The 18,368-nt window shown below is 43.0% G+C and overlaps 1 protein-coding gene and 3 non-coding genes across 10 annotated transcripts in view; all 4 read left to right on the forward strand.

The window, feature by feature from the left end:
- Window positions 1-227: 227 nt before the first annotated feature.
- TRNAY-GUA (transfer RNA tyrosine (anticodon GUA)) lies at window positions 228-320 on the forward strand. Its single transcript has 2 exons — window positions 228-264; window positions 285-320. It is a non-coding gene; the product is annotated as a tRNA-Tyr (tRNA).
- A 527-nt stretch (window positions 321-847) lies between these two features.
- On the forward strand, window positions 848-936 carry TRNAY-GUA (transfer RNA tyrosine (anticodon GUA)). The gene is given in 2 exon segments: window positions 848-884; window positions 901-936. It is a non-coding gene; the product is annotated as a tRNA-Tyr (tRNA).
- A 103-nt stretch (window positions 937-1,039) lies between these two features.
- Window positions 1,040-1,112, forward strand: TRNAA-AGC (transfer RNA alanine (anticodon AGC)). Its single transcript has one exon. It is a non-coding gene; the product is annotated as a tRNA-Ala (tRNA).
- A 13,310-nt stretch (window positions 1,113-14,422) lies between these two features.
- Window positions 14,423-18,368, forward strand: part of TRIM55 (tripartite motif containing 55) — a 49,207-nt gene continuing 45,261 nt past the window's right edge. For 5 of the 7 annotated variants that reach the window (XM_045398342.2, XM_045398340.2, XM_065519295.1 and 2 more), the window contains exons 1-2: window positions 14,423-14,730; window positions 15,606-15,778. In XM_045398342.2, coding sequence (XP_045254277.2) covers window positions 14,563-14,730; window positions 15,606-15,778 — 341 coding nt within the window. In that variant the 5' untranslated portion in view covers window positions 14,423-14,562. The remainder of the gene's footprint in view (window positions 14,731-15,605; window positions 15,779-18,368) is intronic. The other 2 variants (XM_073998865.1, XM_073998866.1) reach the window with 1 other exon arrangement.

Raw genomic sequence — 18,368 nt, forward strand, 5'->3', positions numbered from 1 at the left:
AGGGCGGTAGAGTCGCAGGGTCTTGGCACCGCGGGCCCCAGACACCTGGGTTGAGGGCCTTTACCCGGTCAGTCAGGCTATGGAGCCAGAGCGCGCTGTCTTTCTGCGCACGCGTGGAGCACACTGGCCGGCTCTGGCGCTGCGCTCAGTGCAATCTCCGGCTGCCTGGACTGGCGCTCCGATTCTTCTGTGCTGAATCTCAGGGGACGCCAACATCCATACACGTCCCTTCGATAGCTCAGCTGGTAGAGCGGAGGACTGTAGCTACTTCCTCAGCAGGAGACATCCTTAGGTCGCTGGTTCGATTCCGGCTCGAAGGAGACGAGTGCGGTTTTTATTCCAGCTCCCGATGACTTATGTCCCTTTCCTTGGGTGCCCTCAATGACACATTGCATTCCAACAAGCAGTTGGAAACTCTAGCGCGTTCTCCCCATTTTGGGCCTCCCAGCCTGCGCGGTAATTCTTTTTAGCTGTCCCCCCGCGGGGACGTGCCCGGGCAGGTTCCCAGCGCAGCTGTGGGTCTCCGCTCGGCCGAGCGACTGCCGGGTCACGGCTTCTGCATCTTTCTAACCGGTCTTTGGCATTGCCGGGCCCCTGAGTCACACAGGAGGCAGCGCCGGCTCCAGGGGGCCGGGCAGGGCCCTCTCCTCAGAGCCCCGGGCAGCTTCTGCGACCCGATGGCTCGCAACGGCTGCCCTGAGGAGGTGGGGGGTCCGCGGGAAGAGGGATCTAGTGCTCCTGGAACCTGGGAATCAGAAAGAAAGAGAACAAAATACCCAAAACAGGAAGCCTAAAAATGACACAATGTTACAGAGACAAGGCGGCACCCAGGCCGTTTTGCCCGCTCCCTTCGATAGCTCAGCTGGTAGAGCGGAGGACTGTAGGCGCGCGCCCGTAGCCATCCTTAGGTCGCTGGTTCGATTCCGGCTCGAAGGAGAGACTCGTCTGTTTTGTTGCTTTGAACCAAAGAAATCTGTCTTTAGTGCTGAGTGTTCTGACCCTTCTCTAGAGGAACAGATAACGAGCCGTGCCCAGCCGTGGGGGATTAGCTCAAATGGTAGAGCGCTCGCTTAGCATGCGAGAGGTAGCGGGATCGATGCCCGCATCCTCCAGTTTTCTTTCCTGTCCCGTACGGTTTTTCTTTCGATTCTCTCAGCCCAAACTAGAGCTGAAAAGTCAGACGAAGTCAGACGAAGTCAACTGAAGAGTAGGGCGAGCTCCAGGTTACCACTCTAAAACCTCCCAGACAAGGAGTGGTGGGTGCTAGCAGTTTATCCTTCTAGCTTTAAATTTCTAGACCCATTTAGTTGGGAGAAATTCACGAAATACAATTATTTCTCCTTCAAAATGGAGACAGATTGCCGTCACATGTATTATCCCTCAAAATCCTTTATGATTTGTGATAAGATGTCTGCATTTTCAGGGACTCATCTGAGGCTAAGCTGACCATCGTTCGGGGAGACCCTCAGGGAAAACAAAACAAGAAACAGAGAACTTGGAAACGGACACTGATTACTTTGAACGTTTGCTCAGCCGGGGAAGCAGGAACTGTTCGGCCCCGGGCGGGCTGCCTGGCTCCGGACAGAGGACAGATCCGAGGTGGATGGATAAGGCAAAAGGTAGCCCTGAGGAGGTGAGTGGATAAAGTCCCTGGACACAGGGGCTGCCGTTGGAGGAGGTTCTTATGTCATTGTCCTCCAGTGGAAGTAACTGTGCAGAATTTAGAGACCAGCGATGAGAGAGAATTAATTGGATAAAAATTTTATCTAGGGCAGTCCTTGAGCGTAATTTTGTTAAGCAAAGACAAGACAAAAACAAAACGAGTAAAACCCAAACACACATCCACACACTCACTGAAAGATTCAGAGATAAAACAGAACACAAAGACTTTTCTGGTAATAAAATCTCCCTATCCTAATTTTCTAGAAAAAAAGCTGTTGAAGCCACCCCGCAGTTCTTACAAGACAAAACACAAATCTTCCACACAAAAGCAGAAATACAGTATTATCCTTTGTGAGGAGTGCAGCAAATAAATGATATTTCTTCAGGGTCCTAGGCAACCTGTATACTTTTGTTACCAGTGTATACAACATGCTATGGTTTATTGCTGTCTTTCATTTTCTAGAGTGGTCTCCATTTTTACCTCGTTTTATTATTTTCAATAGTCTTTCAATTGAATGTGTTGTAAATTACTTGAAATATAACATCATGATGTTCATAAAAACAAATTCACAAAGTAAGAAAAAGAATTCTTTTATCAGATGCCATGTCCCAGTTTCTAGTTTGGGATTATGGGCGTTCTAGCTGGCTGAGGGGAGGAACTGGCAGTGAAACTTTAAGTGACCGAAAGAGCAAGAAGTAAGTAATAAGTCAAAGGAATAGCAAGTAATGCACCCAAAACCCAGTGGAGGACACACGTTTGGGGGAGGTGACCTGGGCCAGAACTCAAAGGATATCTCAGAGTCAGCAACCCAAACTGGGAATGGAATTCACATACAAAGCTCAAAGGTATCAATCAGGAAGCAGTAATGCATAGTGGTTAGTCAGGCAGACTGTGAAACCTGATGGCCTTTCTTGGCTTTGCTACTTCTAACTGTATGACCACAGGCAGGTTGCTTGACATTTCGGTGCTTCAGTGTCTTTGTTTCTCAAATGGGGATATAATAATAATACCTACTTTTAATTAAGATATAACATGTAAAAGCCTTAGTACAGTGCCTGGCACATAGTAAACACAAAATAAACATTAGCTGTTATCAGTGTGCAAGGAAGGAAAAAACAGAAACATAAAGTGTCATTTCCCTGGCAAACTGCAGAGATTCGACACATTTCAGCACCTGGAGGCCTGGCAAGCATAGCATCATACAGTGAAGGCCTGGGGGAATTAGTCTAAGGGTTTGTATATGTGTTTATATAAATATATATGGAAGTGCTTGGAAAGAGGTGCTTGGATCTACTGTGTAGGGAAAGTAGGAAGAACAATGCTAAAAATACAATATGATGGTTAGATATATTATGGTGTGGCCGTGTAATGAAATATATATAGCCCTCAGAATTGTATTTATTAAGAACTTACATTGACATGGGAAATGTTAATAATCATGCTTAGAAATAAAGTAGGTATAGAGCAATATAAACAAGCATAAGTTATTTATAGAAAAGACTAGAAACAGGCTGGCATGGTGGCTCATGCCTATAATCCCAGCACTTTGAGAGGCCCAGGCAAACAGATCCCTTGAAGTCAGGAGTTCGAGACCAGCCTGGGCAACATGGTGAAACCCTGTCTCTAAAAAAAATACAAAAATTAGCTGTATGCGGTGGCATGTACCTGTGATCCCAGCTGCTCGGGAGGGTAAGGTAGGAAGATCTCTTGAACCTGAGAGGTCAAGGCTGCAGTGAGCAGTGATTGCGCCACTGCACTCCAGCTTGGGTGACAGAGGGAGACCCCGTCTCAAAAAAAAAAAAGAAGAAAAAGAAAAAAAAAAAGACTGGAAACATGCATTAAAATGTTAACAACAATAATGATCTTTGGTAGTATGATTACTGTGATATATTTTCCTTAAAATTTTAAACTATTTTCTAAGTTTTCTGAAATAAACAATATTTTTAAATTGGAACTAGGGATGACTTTAAAAAAAATTAACAGCTGACATCAACCCAGCACTTCCTACAAGCCGAGCACAGCTCTAAGTACTTTACATGTTGTAACTTATTTCTCTCATAAAGAGAACACCAGGCCCAAATGGCTTCAGTACTGAATTCTACCAAAGAGTTAAGGAAGAAAAAAAATACCAATTATATACAAATTTTTCCCAAAAAAATGATGAAAAAGGAGTACTTTCCAACTCATTCTATGAAGTCTCTGATACCAAAATTAGGCAAAGACATTACAGAAAAAGAAAACTACAGACCAATATAGCTTATGAATATAGATGCAAAAATTCTCAACAAAATTTTAGCCAAGTAAATCCAACAACATATAAAAAGGAAAATACGTTATGACTAAGTGAGATTTATCCCAGGAATACAAGACTGGCTCAACATTCAAATTCATAACATTAAACAGATTAAAGAAAAAAAATCATGTGATCATCTGAGCAGATGCAGAAAAATCATTTGACCAAATTCAACATCCATTCCTGCTTTTAAAAACTGTCACCAAATTTAGAGGGGAAGGGAACTCATTCAACCTGATAAAGGACATAAGTGAAACACATGCAGCTTACATTATGCTTAATATTAAAGAACAGTGCTTTCCTCCTAAGACCAAGACCAAGGCAAGGGTGTTTTCAGCTCTCATCAGGGCAATAAAGCAAAGGAAATGAAGTAAAAGATCTCCATATAGGAAAGGAAGAGGGAAAACTGTCTCTGTGTGCACATCTCACTTTTAAACAGTATTGGTTACATGTTGAAATGATAATATTTTAGATGTTCTGGGGTTAAGTAAAATAATATTATTTTTATTTATTTTTAGATTTTTTAAATGTGGCTATTACAAAATTTAAAATCATGTATATGGAACATATTTGTCACATACATCTTATGTCTTTGGACAGTGCAAGTCAGAGAGATAGGCAAGGGCCAGATCACATCAGGTCTTGGGACCACAGTGAGGATTAATACCTTTATCCTAGAGGTGATGTGACCATTAATAGGATTTAAATAAGGGGTGACTTGTGAGAAGTGGATTGCAGAAGGCAAGAGTGAATTCAGAGAAATCAGTTAGGAGGCTGAGGTGGAGGAGAAGTGGGGCTGGGGCTGGGGCTGGGGCTGGGTGGGGAGGGTGGAGCCAACGTGTGGAGTTCAGACATAGGCCATTGGGAAGACCTTGGGCTAAAGTATTCGCTACTTGTTGGGACTGTCACTGCTTATTGCTGGCACATATATAATGAGTGTTTCTTATTTCCAAGAAGTGTTCAGGGGAAAGTAAAATATGTTCATTTTTCTGACGTTTCCTCAGAGATCTTTATGATGAAGTAAAATTTATAAACAACAGATTTGAAGAAGGAGTGATTATCAAATGAACAAAAGATTTCAAGCAGAAGTTGGCAAACCATCTAATGAAAGAAATGCCACAGTGTTAGCTGCTGTTAAGTGCTTTTCAAGTTCATTTCTCTTTGATTTTAGATTTTGTAAGATGTTTCTTTTCATTAAAAATTTAAAAATCACGCGGGGCGCGGTGGCTCACGCCTGTAATCCCAGCACTTTGGGAGGCCGAGGCGGGCGGATCACGAGGTCAGGAGGTCGAGACCATCCTGGCTAACACTGTGAAACCCCGTCTCTACTAAAAATACAAAAAAATTAGCCAGGCGTGGTGGTGCGCGGCCTGTAGTCCCAACTACTCGGAGGCTGAGGCAGGAGAATGACGTGAACCCGGGAGGCGGAGCTTGCAGTGAGCCGAGATCGCACCACTGCACTCCAGCCTGGGTGACAAAGCGAGACTCCGTCTCAAAAAAAAAAAAAAAAAATTTTTTAAATCACATATCCAAGCTACTAATTGCCAGGTAGACAGCTAAATAGAAAAGACTGATGACACAGGCAGAGGGAAAACATGAAGTATTTTGTAGATGTCATGGGTCAAGTCCTCAGTGCAAAGGGATGGCAAGAATATTTGTAAGGAAAGAGTGTTCTGGGTTATATTTTTTGGAATAACTTTTTTTTTTTTTTTTTTTTTTTTTTTTTGAGACGGAGTCTCGCTCTGTCGCCCAGGCTGGAGTGTAGTGGCCGGATCTCAGCTCACTGCAAGCTCCGCCTCCCGGGTTCGGGCCATTCTCCTGTCTCAGCCTCCTGAGTAGCTGGGACTACAGGCGCCCGCCACCTCGCCCGGCTAGTTTTTTGTATTTTTTAGTAGAGACGGGGTTTCACCGTGTTAGCCAGGATGGTCTCGATCTCCTGACCTAGTGATCCACCCGTCTCGGCCTCCCAAAGTGCTGGGATTACAGGCTTGAGCCACCGCGCCCGGCCTGGAATAACTTTTAAAGTTGTTACATGGAGGGAAATTTCTAAGCCGAATAATGGTTAGACAGTGCTTTATTTGGGCCACACCCTGAGCTCTAGGATACCAAAGGAAATAACATTATGTCTTCTGTGGTCAGATGGGTTATATCTGGCAGGACTGATAACCGAGCCTGGTGCTTGGAACACCAGCTCATTGAAATCCCAAATGAAGTGTGGCCTTCTCTCCACTGGTCATGAGTGGAGTTCTCACTAAAAAAGGGAGGGAGGGAGGGATGGACGGACGGATGTAGGCATGCATGTGTGAATATTGCAAGAAAGAATTAACAGCCTCACTGGCTTAGTTTAAGAGGACCTGGTTTGCACAAGATTAAGTGTTGGCCTTTGTTTTGGCATGGGATTAAAATAATTCTCAGATTATATTGGTGCTGGAGTTGACCTGAAAGTCTTGGTCCACTGGTGCCCTAGTGCTCCAGCCCAACTAAACTTCCTTCTTCAGCAATCACCAACTCTCTGCCTTCACATTCACATCATCTGATGTTCTTTCCCTGTTTTAATTCTTTAGTCAGTCACCCCCTTTCTCACTTCCAGTGGGCACAAGAAAGCAAGAATACTTCCTTTCTACCTTAGAGGCTGAGCCAGGAGTGAGATCCGTCTTCCAACTCCTCTTGTTTTCTCTTTCATCAGGACTGCACTCTCTCTGCTCACTGTTTTGCTTCAAACCATATCTGTTTTTTATTTTCTTTTAGCTGTACCCTCCATCTAACCATAAATTCTCTGTTCTGTTTGATGAACAAATGGCTCCTTAAACTAAGGCTGGATTATTTTCAAGTACCTGGAATTGCAATTACCTGCACCAAAGACACAAAACAGAACGTGGGTAAATGAAATGCTGAGGATGTTCTGGAATGTTCAGCATTCTTTGGGATTTTCTAATGTCTCCTGTTCACAGAATGCTCTGACCTATTTTGACAGTTACAATGAAGAATCGGTGCTGCTCTTCTGACCACACTGGGGCGAGTAGAGATTCATATCACTCTAGCCAGAGAGTACAAAATCACCAAAAGACAGTGACCCAGTTCTTGTTGGAGAGTCTTTCATATGCATTTGAATTTGCCCCCAATATTTTTTTATATCTCGTGTTCTAGGACTGATTGTCTAGTATAATAACCACTATCCACATGTGGACATTTAAATATAAGTTTACATTAATACAGTTTAAAATTTAGTTTCAGAGCTGCACGGTGCACATTCCAAGTACTCAAGAACCACAAGTGGCTAGAGATTGGACACTACAGATATAGAACATTTCCATAATTAGTGGAAATTGTTATGGACAGTGCCCTTCTAAAGCATGGGTGTGGTGCAGTTTAGTGGGTGAGGTCATGGGCTCTGTACTCAAAAGATGTGTCTCTTAGTCTGCATCACAGTTTCAGCAGCCATGTGACTCAAGGCAACTACTTAACTTGCTCAGCCACAGTTGACTCAGTGGAGATAATAATACCAGAGACAGGGAGCTATGATATGAAGTAATGGGTACTCAGTACATATTTATCATATTTGTTGTAGTAGTATAGTAGTAAAAATAATTTTAGCATCCCTTCCTGTCTTCCCTAGATGAAAAACACACTGAGCTCTTACTGTATAATAAAGAACTTAGCTGGTCTTTGTCCCAAGTCCCTGAGTGGGAGCCTCTAAATCCTTAGAATTTCTCGAGTGACAGACATGCCTTTGTTATTCATCGTGGGCCCTGATAGTTTATGCTAATGAGATAACTGAGGATGGGGGCCGGCCATGTCAGAAAGAACAACCATGAGATGCGAATCTTGGGGCTTTGAGCCACATGATGTCAGCCCAACCTCCAGGGAGGCAAGGAGAAAGCTGAAGATTGAGATCAGTAACATAGCTAATGATTCCATCAATCATGCCTCCATAATGAAGCCCCCATAAGAACTCTGGACACAGAAGCTGGGGTGACCTTCCCTGGTTAACAGCACTCTGTGTGCATTGTTACACATTCATGTGCCAGGAGGGTGATGCATCCTGACTCCACTGGGAGAGGATGTGGAAGTTCACATTTGGGACACCCTGCAACCTTGCCCCTATGAATTTCTTCTTTTGGCCAGTCTTAATTTGTATTCTTTTTGGCTCTAATAAAACTGTAATCATGAATATGTTTTCCTGAGTTCTGTGAGTCATTCTACCAAACCAAGGAGGTAGTGGGAACCCCCAAATTTGTAGCCAGTTGGTCAGAAGTACAGGATCTGGGAACCCCAGAGTTCGCTGCTAGTGTCTTAAGTGAGGACAGACCGTGCCCTTTACTTGTGAAATTTGGCCTAACTCCATTTAGGTCATGTAAGAATTCCACTGCAGATCTACATCTCATTCCTGGGCCCTGGCCCCTGAAAATGCCTGGTTCCATTTGGCCCGGCAGCTACAGGTTGAAAGAGGTCAAAAGCCTTCTTTTTCTGTTGTTACTCTTCAGCGTCACATCCACCGTTGGGTGCACACTCAGGTTCCTAGGGACCCATCTAATTTCCCCAGATGTATCTGGGAGACCGGAAAACTGTTGAAAGAGGGGAGGGTGGTGGTAACTTTGCTTCAGTTTTTCAATGTGTCTAAACATACTCCAGCCCCAGGCTGGTGGGACTCAGAAATGAGGGGCAACCAGGGCTTCCAACCATGGCAGCTCCCTGTGTAATTGCTCCCGATCAGTTTCTAGCCTCTGTCCTGATATGTGTGGTGAGAGTAGGGGTGGACGTGGGGGAAGCAGTGCACTCCTTCTATATAAACCAAAATACCTTCAGGAGACTACGCTTTGTTAAATTAAGTTTGACCTAAAGCTACCTTCATATATATTTTAGGTTTCACCTAAAGGTTTCTTGTACATAGTGAACTGTCGCCCAGCTGGGTGTCTAAACAGACTGTAACGTGCTCATGTAACAGGTCGCTGAGTCTCAGCCAATCCCAGGTGGTCAGCTGTTAAACCAGGTTCAAGTAAGGCAAACGCTGAGCTGTCACCAGTCCACCTAACTCTGTGCCCCACTTCTGCTTTCTGTACATCACTTCCTTTTCTCGGTCCATAAATCCTACCCAACCATGGGGCAGCCCTTCAATCTCTAAACCTATTCTGGTTCTGAGGGCTGCCTCATTCGTGAATCATCCTTTGCTCAATTAAATTTTGTTAATTTCAATTTGTCTAAATTTTTTCTTTTATCAGCTGGTTTTCATGTCCAGCACAGGCTCAGGTCCACTCCAAATCCCGGAGCCTGAAGATGACTTAAATTCTGATTCAGGTCCAGAATTTCCCCAATCTCCTGAACCCTGTGAATGATTTGGGAGTAAACAAAATGTTCTGATTTCTCCTTAGAGCAGAGCACTCCCTCCTGTGTCCCACTTCCAGCTCAAACACCCACCCCATGGACTGGTGTCTGAGAGCAGGGAGGAGCAAGAAATGAAGAAAAGAGAACGCAGAGAGGAAGGTGGTAATTATTCATGTTGTGAAGGGAAAATAAATCTTGGGGCCCCCAAATCACTAAGCTAAAGGGAAAAGTCAAGCTGGGAACTGTTTAGGGCCAATCTGCCTCTCATTCTATTCAAAGTCGCCCCTCTGCTCACTGAGATAAATGCATAAATGAAGAGGCTAATTAGAAACTGAAGAGAATGCAACCATTTTTCTCTTTTCTACCTATGACCTGGAATCCTCCTCCCCGCTTCAAATCTTCCACCTTTGCTTTGAGCTGTCCAGACCAAGCCAATGTTCATCTTGCATATGTTGATTGATGTGTCATGTCTCCATAGAATGTATAAAAACAAACTGTGCTCTGATCACCTTGGGCACACATTGTTAGGACCTCCTGAGGCTGTGTCACAGGCGTGCATCCTCAACCTTGGCAAAATTAACTTTCTAAATTAACTGAGACCTGTCTCAGATTTTCAGGGTATATTTTGGTAACCAAAAATATAATTCTAAGCCCCCCAACTCACTGATGGACGCCCCTTCTCGGCCAAGGTCGTTCCAAAGTAAACCTAAAAAATGATTTCAGGCCATCATGGGAAGATAGAGTCACACATGCCTCCTTCTAGCCTCTTTTAGAATTCAGGCTCAGCTGACCAGCATTAACACTAAAACAGAGATCTTAAGACTGAAAAAACAGACTCTTTGTAGCAATAAGATACCAAATTCCAATCTGACGCTAGTATAGCATCATATGACAGATAGCAGGCCCTGAAAGAAATTAAAGTATTTTCCCCCAAAATATATTTCTTTGAAATATTTTGAAATGGCCCTGCAACACTGTCTCTTGTGAGGAAAATCTATATTCTGTAGAGAATCCCTTCCTTTTCCAGGTCTTTTCCCTGATCCAGGAGAGATTTAACTGATTTAACTTCTACTCTCTCTGAAGCCTGCTAGTTGGAAGCATCTTCTGCACAAGAACCTTGGTGTCCACAACCCCTTATCTAAACCCAGACATACCTTACTGTAAATTGCAGGTCCTTAGGTGATATCTTAGCTCTTTTAACCAACTGCCAATCAGAAAATCTTCGAATCTACGTATGTATGACCTGGAAGCCCCTACTTCGAGCTGTCCCATATTTCAGACCAAATGAATGTATACCCCCACATATATTGATTGATGTCTTATGTCTCCCTGAAACTTATAAAACTAAACTGTAGCCTGACCACTTTGGGCACCTGTTCTCAGGACTTCCTGGGGCTGTCACAGGTCATGGTTCTTATATTTGGCTCAGAGGAAATCTTTTCAAATGTTTTACAGAGTTTTACTCTTTTTCATTGACATTCATCACCTGAGCTCTTAGTCCTGTGGGATTCATGCTGGTTTCCTGTGTCGCCTCCAGGGACAGTTCTAAGAAAAAGTAAAAGGCAGGGAGCAAGAAAGAACAGAGAGAAAAAAAAAAAAGACAGAGAAAGGAAGATAGAGATCAGCTCTGTAATCCCAGAGCTTTGGGAGGCCATGGCAGGAGGATGGCTTGAAGCCAGGAGTTCAAGCCTGGGCAACATAGCAAGACCCTTGTCTCTGCAAAAAAATTAAAAAATTAGCTGGGCCTAGTGGTGCACACCTGTAGTCCCAGCTACTCAGGGGGCTGAGGTGGGGGGATTGCTTGAGCTCAGGACTTTGAGGTTTCAGTGAGCTATGACTGCGCCACTACACTCCAGTTTGGGCAACAGAGTGACTCTCGGTCTCTTAAAAGAAAATACTGTTTCAGAGGTTTTTGTTTTTTTCTACGAATACTGCTAAGCTAGGTTATGAACCCCACTCACTTATAGAGGGCAGAACTGAAATCCTCCTAGGTGAGGTCACCTTCCAAGACCACAAAGCGAGGTAGATGCAGAAGTTGGGAGAAAGCCTGACTGTCTCTGACTCACTCTGCAGCCTCTCACTACATCATCGGTCACTCGGGCTCACGCATCTGAGTCATCTCTGTGGATTCTACTTTCATAGCAGCCCCAGGGATCATTTCCTTCTTTCCTTCCCCACTGCCATGACCTGTGCCAGGGCTTCCCGACCTCTCACCTGGACTATTGGCAACAGCCTCTGATCTGGTCTTTAGCCAGTCACCTTCATGCTAATCTAACCCAATTCTCACTGAAAGATCAATCTAACCAACCACTGCCCTCACGGAAGTGAGAAACTTTTAACGACTTCCTGCTGCTTAATTTATTAAGTGTTAAAAACTCTTTAACGCAGTATCCATGGCCAGCCAATGCTTGAGCAGCATGCCTGCACTCCAGCTCAAGTCACTGTGGCTCGGAGATCCCCTGCACGCCTGTGCATGCCCATGTTGCTGCTTCTGTGCCTTCTCTTGGAAAGCCCCAGCCATGCCTCACCTAACTACACGTCCATCCCTCTGAGATCCTCGGTGCAGCAGTTCAAACACTAACCCCACCCATGAAGCCCTTCTGATTCCTCCGACCCTGAATTGCTGTAGCTGTTGTGAAAGGAAAATAAATCTTGGGACCCCAAAATCATAAGCCAAAGGGAAAAGTCAAGCTGGGAACTGCGTCAGGCAAACCTGCCTCCCACATTATTCCTAAATAAGATAGCTACAAAGATTTAAAAGCTACATACCTCCCTTACAATTTGCACCCTGGGAAATTCCTTACAGGCCCCAATATCTTTACCTTAAAACAGTTTTGTTGAATTTTACCTTGACAGTGTAAACTGACAGCTTATCTTCACAGGCGTGGTACAAAGGACAGAACTCTAAGTCATCTCTCTGCTTACCTGAGACAAATGCATATCTGCTTTCTTCCTCTGATGTAAAAATGCAGACTCACTGAGCTAGAGGAAGACATAAATGACTATTATTCCTCTACCTACCGCCCAGCGCCAACATGTAAATTATGTATTTGGTGAAAGACTGATCAAAGACTCGAAAGAATGCAACCGTTTGCCTCTTATCTATACCCACAACTGAGAAATTTTTTTTCTCTTTCCCCAATATCCATCCTTTTCCCTTTAAATATTAAAGCCTCCGAAATCTTCTCTGGAGAAAGGCACAGACCTGCCTCCTGGCACGCGCCGTTAACTTTCTCGATTGAGACCTGTCTCAGGTACTTTTTGGCTTGGACTCTTTATCACATTTTATTTTGTACTATGTTGTGTGTGTGCACGTCTCATCTCCACTCTTAGACTGGGCTCCTTGAGGACAATGACCTATGTCTTGTTCATCTTTCAATCCCCAGAGCCTCACACAATGGAGACACACTACACATATCCAATGAATGTATTTTGAAGGAATGAATTCCTTCTACAAGAAAAGACTCTGCTGCAATGTACATGATTAGTTTAAGTGCTTTTACTTAGATTGCAAGGTCTTTGGCAGTAGAAACTTAATCTTTCCTAGAAAATATCTCACATATTGCATTCAGACCTCCCTTCCACAGCCCATGAATTGATAAACACAATTAACTGTCTAGGCGGGGTGAACCGAAGTAATTCAGTAAAAAAATTTTACCAGTTCCTGTCCTCACTGTAGTTGCTAAATAAATATTGAAAGGACTAAGATAATTCTCTAAAGATCCCCGATATGTTTATGAATACATATAACTTATTATTAATTAATAGAGCTTGTTAGATTCTCAATAAGCTCTCTGTGCACACAGCACTAAGACCACACATAACCAGTCACACTGACCTACACTTCACTGGTAATCTAATTCACACCAGGGATATGTTAACAAAATGTGTTCATTGTCCCAGGTTTTTAAAATCAAGGAGAAAGAAAGCCAAAATTTATCACATATAAACAGACATGGATTTCTTTTTCATTTTTGATCTGATTTAAAAATTTTTAAATACAATATATATTGGTTAAATTGTCGCTTCACAAAATCCCGATGAATGTCAGAATCAATGTTTTTGACTCAAGAGCAGACCAAGAATATTAGAAATTACCAGGGAAACTATGGTTTAAAAAGTCACCTTGGAGGAAGGGGAAATGCAAGGGCGTATAGTTATTTTGGAGGCAGATGAAATGCAGGTATGGAAAAAGGACTCCATTTATACTTCACTTGTCAATGGCGCTGGTAACTGTGCCCCAAGGGATGACAAAATGAAATAATAGATTTGCCACCCCCAGGCCCCTGCCAGTTGCTACCTCATTACTGATTATTGTTGCAAACTATTATATAATTTAAGAATTTAAATAATCAGTAAAAGACCATCAAATTTGCTTTGTGTTTTTGGGTGTGTGTAGGAGGCAGGGCAGCATAGGAGGAAAGAGGGCCAAGGAAGAGGAAAGCAATGCGGAAGAGCAGACAGCATACTAGAGTTGTTTTATCATATAACTTTTTTCTCAAATAATTAGATCATCCACTGGTTTTGAATTTTTATTTATGCATGTATTTATTTATTTATGAGGTGGATACCTCTGTGGTGAAGATTTGAATTTAGCTTTTAAATTGTAATTTTTCAAAGACCACAACCCCAGCTGACAAAGATGAAATACTTAACATTAAGAAAGTCTTTTTGATGATTGCCCTTGTGAAGCCTGGATAACAATTTTCAAGACATGTTTTGTTCATTTTCACCTAAGAAGGCTCTATTAGGCTACTTTTGGTGACTCAGTTCCTACACTCTCAAGACAGGGCTGGCATTAGTTACACAGTCAGACACTGTGCTGCGTTCTGCCCCTTCCTGGAGAAACTGTCACCAAATTCTCAGTGAGTGTTCACAGAGGGCATGGTTCAGTGGCTAGGCATGCACATTTGCATTTGTTGTTGACAACTGTCAGCTTTGACCTCCTTCTCTTCACAACCCTGTCTAAATGGGGTTTGTAATCCTCCTTCCCACCCACTCTCTTCACTCCCTGGGGCAAGAATGTTGACTCCTGCTCGTCACCTGTCAGGATCCATCCTCCTGTCACTGGCTTATATGGACAAGTCAGCCCACATCACGTGACTGCAGGTTGCTAAAAACAGCTCCGGCACCCACTCCAAACCAGGGCCTGAAACAATGTCCTCCACCGAGGGAAACGTAAAGGACACTTGATCACACAATCCCTGGAATAATATCCAGGAAACACTTGCTGGAGCCACTTGCAGCACCCTTCCCTGGCAGCACACTTGGGGACAGCGAGGAGATGAGCGCATCTCTGAATTACAAGTCTTTTTCCAAAGAGCAGCAGACCATGGATAACTTAGAGAAGCAACTCATCTGTCCCATCTGCTTAGAGATGTTCACGAAACCCGTGGTCATTCTCCCCTGTCAGCACAACCTGTGTAGGAAATGTGCCAGTGATATTTTCCAGGTAGGTTTGTTTGGAATTTGGTTGGGGGGAGGGGGTGGAAAAGATTCCCTTCTCTTGGAATCAAGTGCTTAACATTGAGGTGAAATGCTTTAAAAAACTTTATAAGGTTGCCAGGCGCGGTGGCTCACACCTGTAATCCCAGCACTTTGGGAGGCCGAGGCCAGTGGATCACCTGAGGTCAGGCACTCGAGACGAGGCTGGCTAACATGGCAAAACCCCATCTCCACTAAAAATACAAAAAAAAAAAAAAAATTAGCTGGGCATGGTGGCGGGCACCTATAATCTCAGGTACTTGGGAGGCTGAGGCAGGAGAATTGCTTGAACCCAGGAGGTGGAGGTTGCAGTGAGCTGAGATTGTGCCATTGCACTCCAGCCTGGGCAACGGAGTGAAACTCTGTCTTAAAAAAAGAAAAACAAACAAACAAACAAACAAAACTTTATAAAGTTGCATTTACTTTCAAGAAAAACATGTTTCTTTTAACGATTTGGTTTGTGTCCTCTTTACTCCCAAATCTAGTTTTATTTTAATACTAAGAATCATATATTTTTAAAAATCAAACCATTTAATGTGTTTCAAAACTATAAATAAGTAATTGCTGAAGACTTTAATGTGGAGTTTCTGGCTGGAACTTTTGGTTCTGAAAATGTTGAATGGAAAAATATCTTATGTACACAGTGGTATGTTCGCATATGACTGTGGATAAGGTCTGACCCTGTGTTTCAGAACCACTTGCTGAGAAAGCCCTGAGGGATGATCTTATGGCAAGCTTAAAGTAGAAGTTCATGTTGTTTGTAGTAGCAGAGAGTGAAAACAAGTCTCGGAGAAGCTACTTGTGGCATTACCCAATTCCTTTTTTCTTACTTGGCAAGAACAGGCCTCTAACCCGTATTTGCCCACAAGAGGAGGCACCACCATGGCATCAGGGGGCCGATTCCGCTGCCCATCCTGTAGACATGAAGTGGTTTTGGATAGACATGGGGTATATGGACTTCAGAGGAACCTGCTGGTGGAAAATATCATTGACATCTACAAGCAGGAGTCCATCAGGTAACACTCTTCCACTCTTCCATGTATCAAGGCCATCTGAAACTTGTTTTTGTTTGTTTGGTTTAATGGGTTGCTGCACTGAATGCTTGTTTATCAATCACAGACTGTTTTATGGAAAAATGGTTTTCCAAGTCAGTCCTTCCCAGTGAGATTGAGAGTTGCTCACAGCATGAGAGAGGGGAGTTGGTGCCCATGCTTTTGTATCAATTTAAGAATTAAGTGACTCATTAACACTAATCCATTCCAGATGGTGATGTTGAAAGAGACATACTGCTGTCCCTCTACACCTTAAATCCTGGTATTACATCCATTTTACACATTTTTGCACTTCACAGGTCCTTTGTAGCTCCAGATCTCTACAAAGTAAAGAAAAAATATCTAGTAAAAACTTAATAGAAAATTAATAGAAATGGCATCTTGCAAAATAGCCCAGTTCCTAATTCAGACAGTCTTGCCTTAAAATTGTTTGGATGGTAATAATAAAAACAAAATCCTCTAACATAGGTTGTCACTGTATTTACTCTAAGGGAAGTCACAAAGCAAGGCAAAACCCTGGCCTTTAGGGACTTAAAGTTCAGAGACATGAGGAAAAAAAAGATGAAATTCAGGTTATGTTTCCCTATTCCTTATTCTGTATTTACTGCATAGTCAGCATTCACTTGTTGATTGCGAATAGCATCGTGATAGCATTATATATCATCCATTCATTTAAAAAAATAACAAAAAAGGCTTCTTATTCACCAAACCACATTGGCTATAGAATTCCTTTCCTAGATACAATGCTGTGGGAAGCTTATTCCTAGAAAGGAACGATGTGAAGAGCCCCTTTTCAATTGTGCACAGGTCAGTCCAGTCCACAAAGCTTGATAGCAATATTGAGACCATCTAGAAGTGGCCTCATTGTGATTCCATTAGGGGACATGTATTTATGGAACATCTGCAGAGCTCTAAGAGGCTTGTGCTCTTGGAAGGAAAGCTGTTCTATAAATCTAACATAATTATTATAATTATTATAGCTATTAATTTCCGCTAAAGATCCAAAACTAAATTAGATAGTACCAGGATCTAGATGGGTTTGGGGAAGAATTGCTGATGACATATTGCAGAGATTGCAGCTGGCTGTTTCCCTTGCTTCCAAAGTCTCTTGACAAGAACAACAGTACTATTGCTGTTGCTGTTACTTTACAGATTTGATCTCATTGTATTTCACTACTTTAAAATACAAATACACACTGTCTCTTAAAAACTTAACCAACCAATTAAAAACCAATTAATTATGAGACTGATGCAAAATTGCGATTTTTGCAATTACTTTTCATGGCCAAAACAGCAATTACTTTTCCACCAACCTAATATTAAGAGAGTTTATATTAACAAGAGTTTCAGGGCTAGTCCAGTGCCTTGCACAAAATAGTTGCTCCATAAACCCAGCTGATTAAGCAATACCACAAATATTCTTACATAACAAGTTTCAGAGCTCGTACAGTGCCTTGCACAGAATAGTTGCCCCATAAATCCCAGCTGATTAAGCAACACCACAAATATTCTTACATGTTCCATTTATTGCAATAAATTTATGTTTTGTTACTTGTCACAGTGGGAATTTGAGACATGAAAAAATAGCAATACTTGTTATGAAATCCAGAGAAGAGATGTTAAAACTTGCAGTATTAGTAAAACTACAAAACACATCTTCACCTTAACTATGAAGTTGGCTTGGTGCAGCTGCCAAAAATAGTACCCAGGTCTGGGAAGTAAATTGCACAAAAGAAATGAACGAAATTTCCAACAATAAAGCTCATAGTTGAGTGGACTAGGGATGCTTTTGTAATTTTCTGTGATTTTGTTATGCTGTTTTTTCTTGAACTTGAGACTTGCTTGTGGGACAATTTTACTTGGTAGCAGAACCACAAGTGGCACAGAGCACTTGGCCACGTGTCTGGGAAGAAACGCAGGTGTCCCCTGGGGGCAGGCAGCCTTACTAGACCAGAACCTTGAGCCTCAGGGTACATTAGGTAACCCTGGAATGACCTTGGATATATAGAGTGAGAAGAGTTCAGCTGTGGCCTTTGGAAGGGGGTGGAGGGGTGACCAGTCACAGACTGGGATGTTATTGGTCAACTCTGACCTCCTCCAGAAAGGCTGGAGACTGTAAGTCTCCACCAAACCTAGCATTCTTTTTTTATTTTATTTTACTTATCTTTTTTTGAGATGGAGTCTCGCTCTGTCGCCCAGGCTGGAGTGCAGTGGCGCAATCTTGGCTCACTGCAAGCTCCACCTCCCGGGTTGACGCCATTCTCCTGCCTCAGCTTCCTGAGTAGCTGGGACTACAGGCGCCCGCCACCTCGCCCGGCTAATTTTTTCGTATTTTTAGCAGAGATGGGGTTTCACTGTGTTAGCCAGGATGGTCTCGATCTCCTGACCTGGAGGATCCGCCCGCCTTGGCCTCCCAAAGTGCTGGGATTACAGGCATGAGCCACCGTGCCCAGCCAAAACCTAGCATTCTTATCCAGAATTCTGCATGGTGCCAGACTAGCCACAGTTGGGAGGGAGAGACGGTAAGAGAAGGTACTATTTTGGCTAATATTAA

The sequence above is a fragment of the Macaca fascicularis genome, chromosome 8 (genome assembly GCF_037993035.2).
Source record: "Macaca fascicularis isolate 582-1 chromosome 8, T2T-MFA8v1.1".
Lineage (NCBI taxonomy): Eukaryota > Metazoa > Chordata > Mammalia > Primates > Cercopithecidae > Macaca > Macaca fascicularis.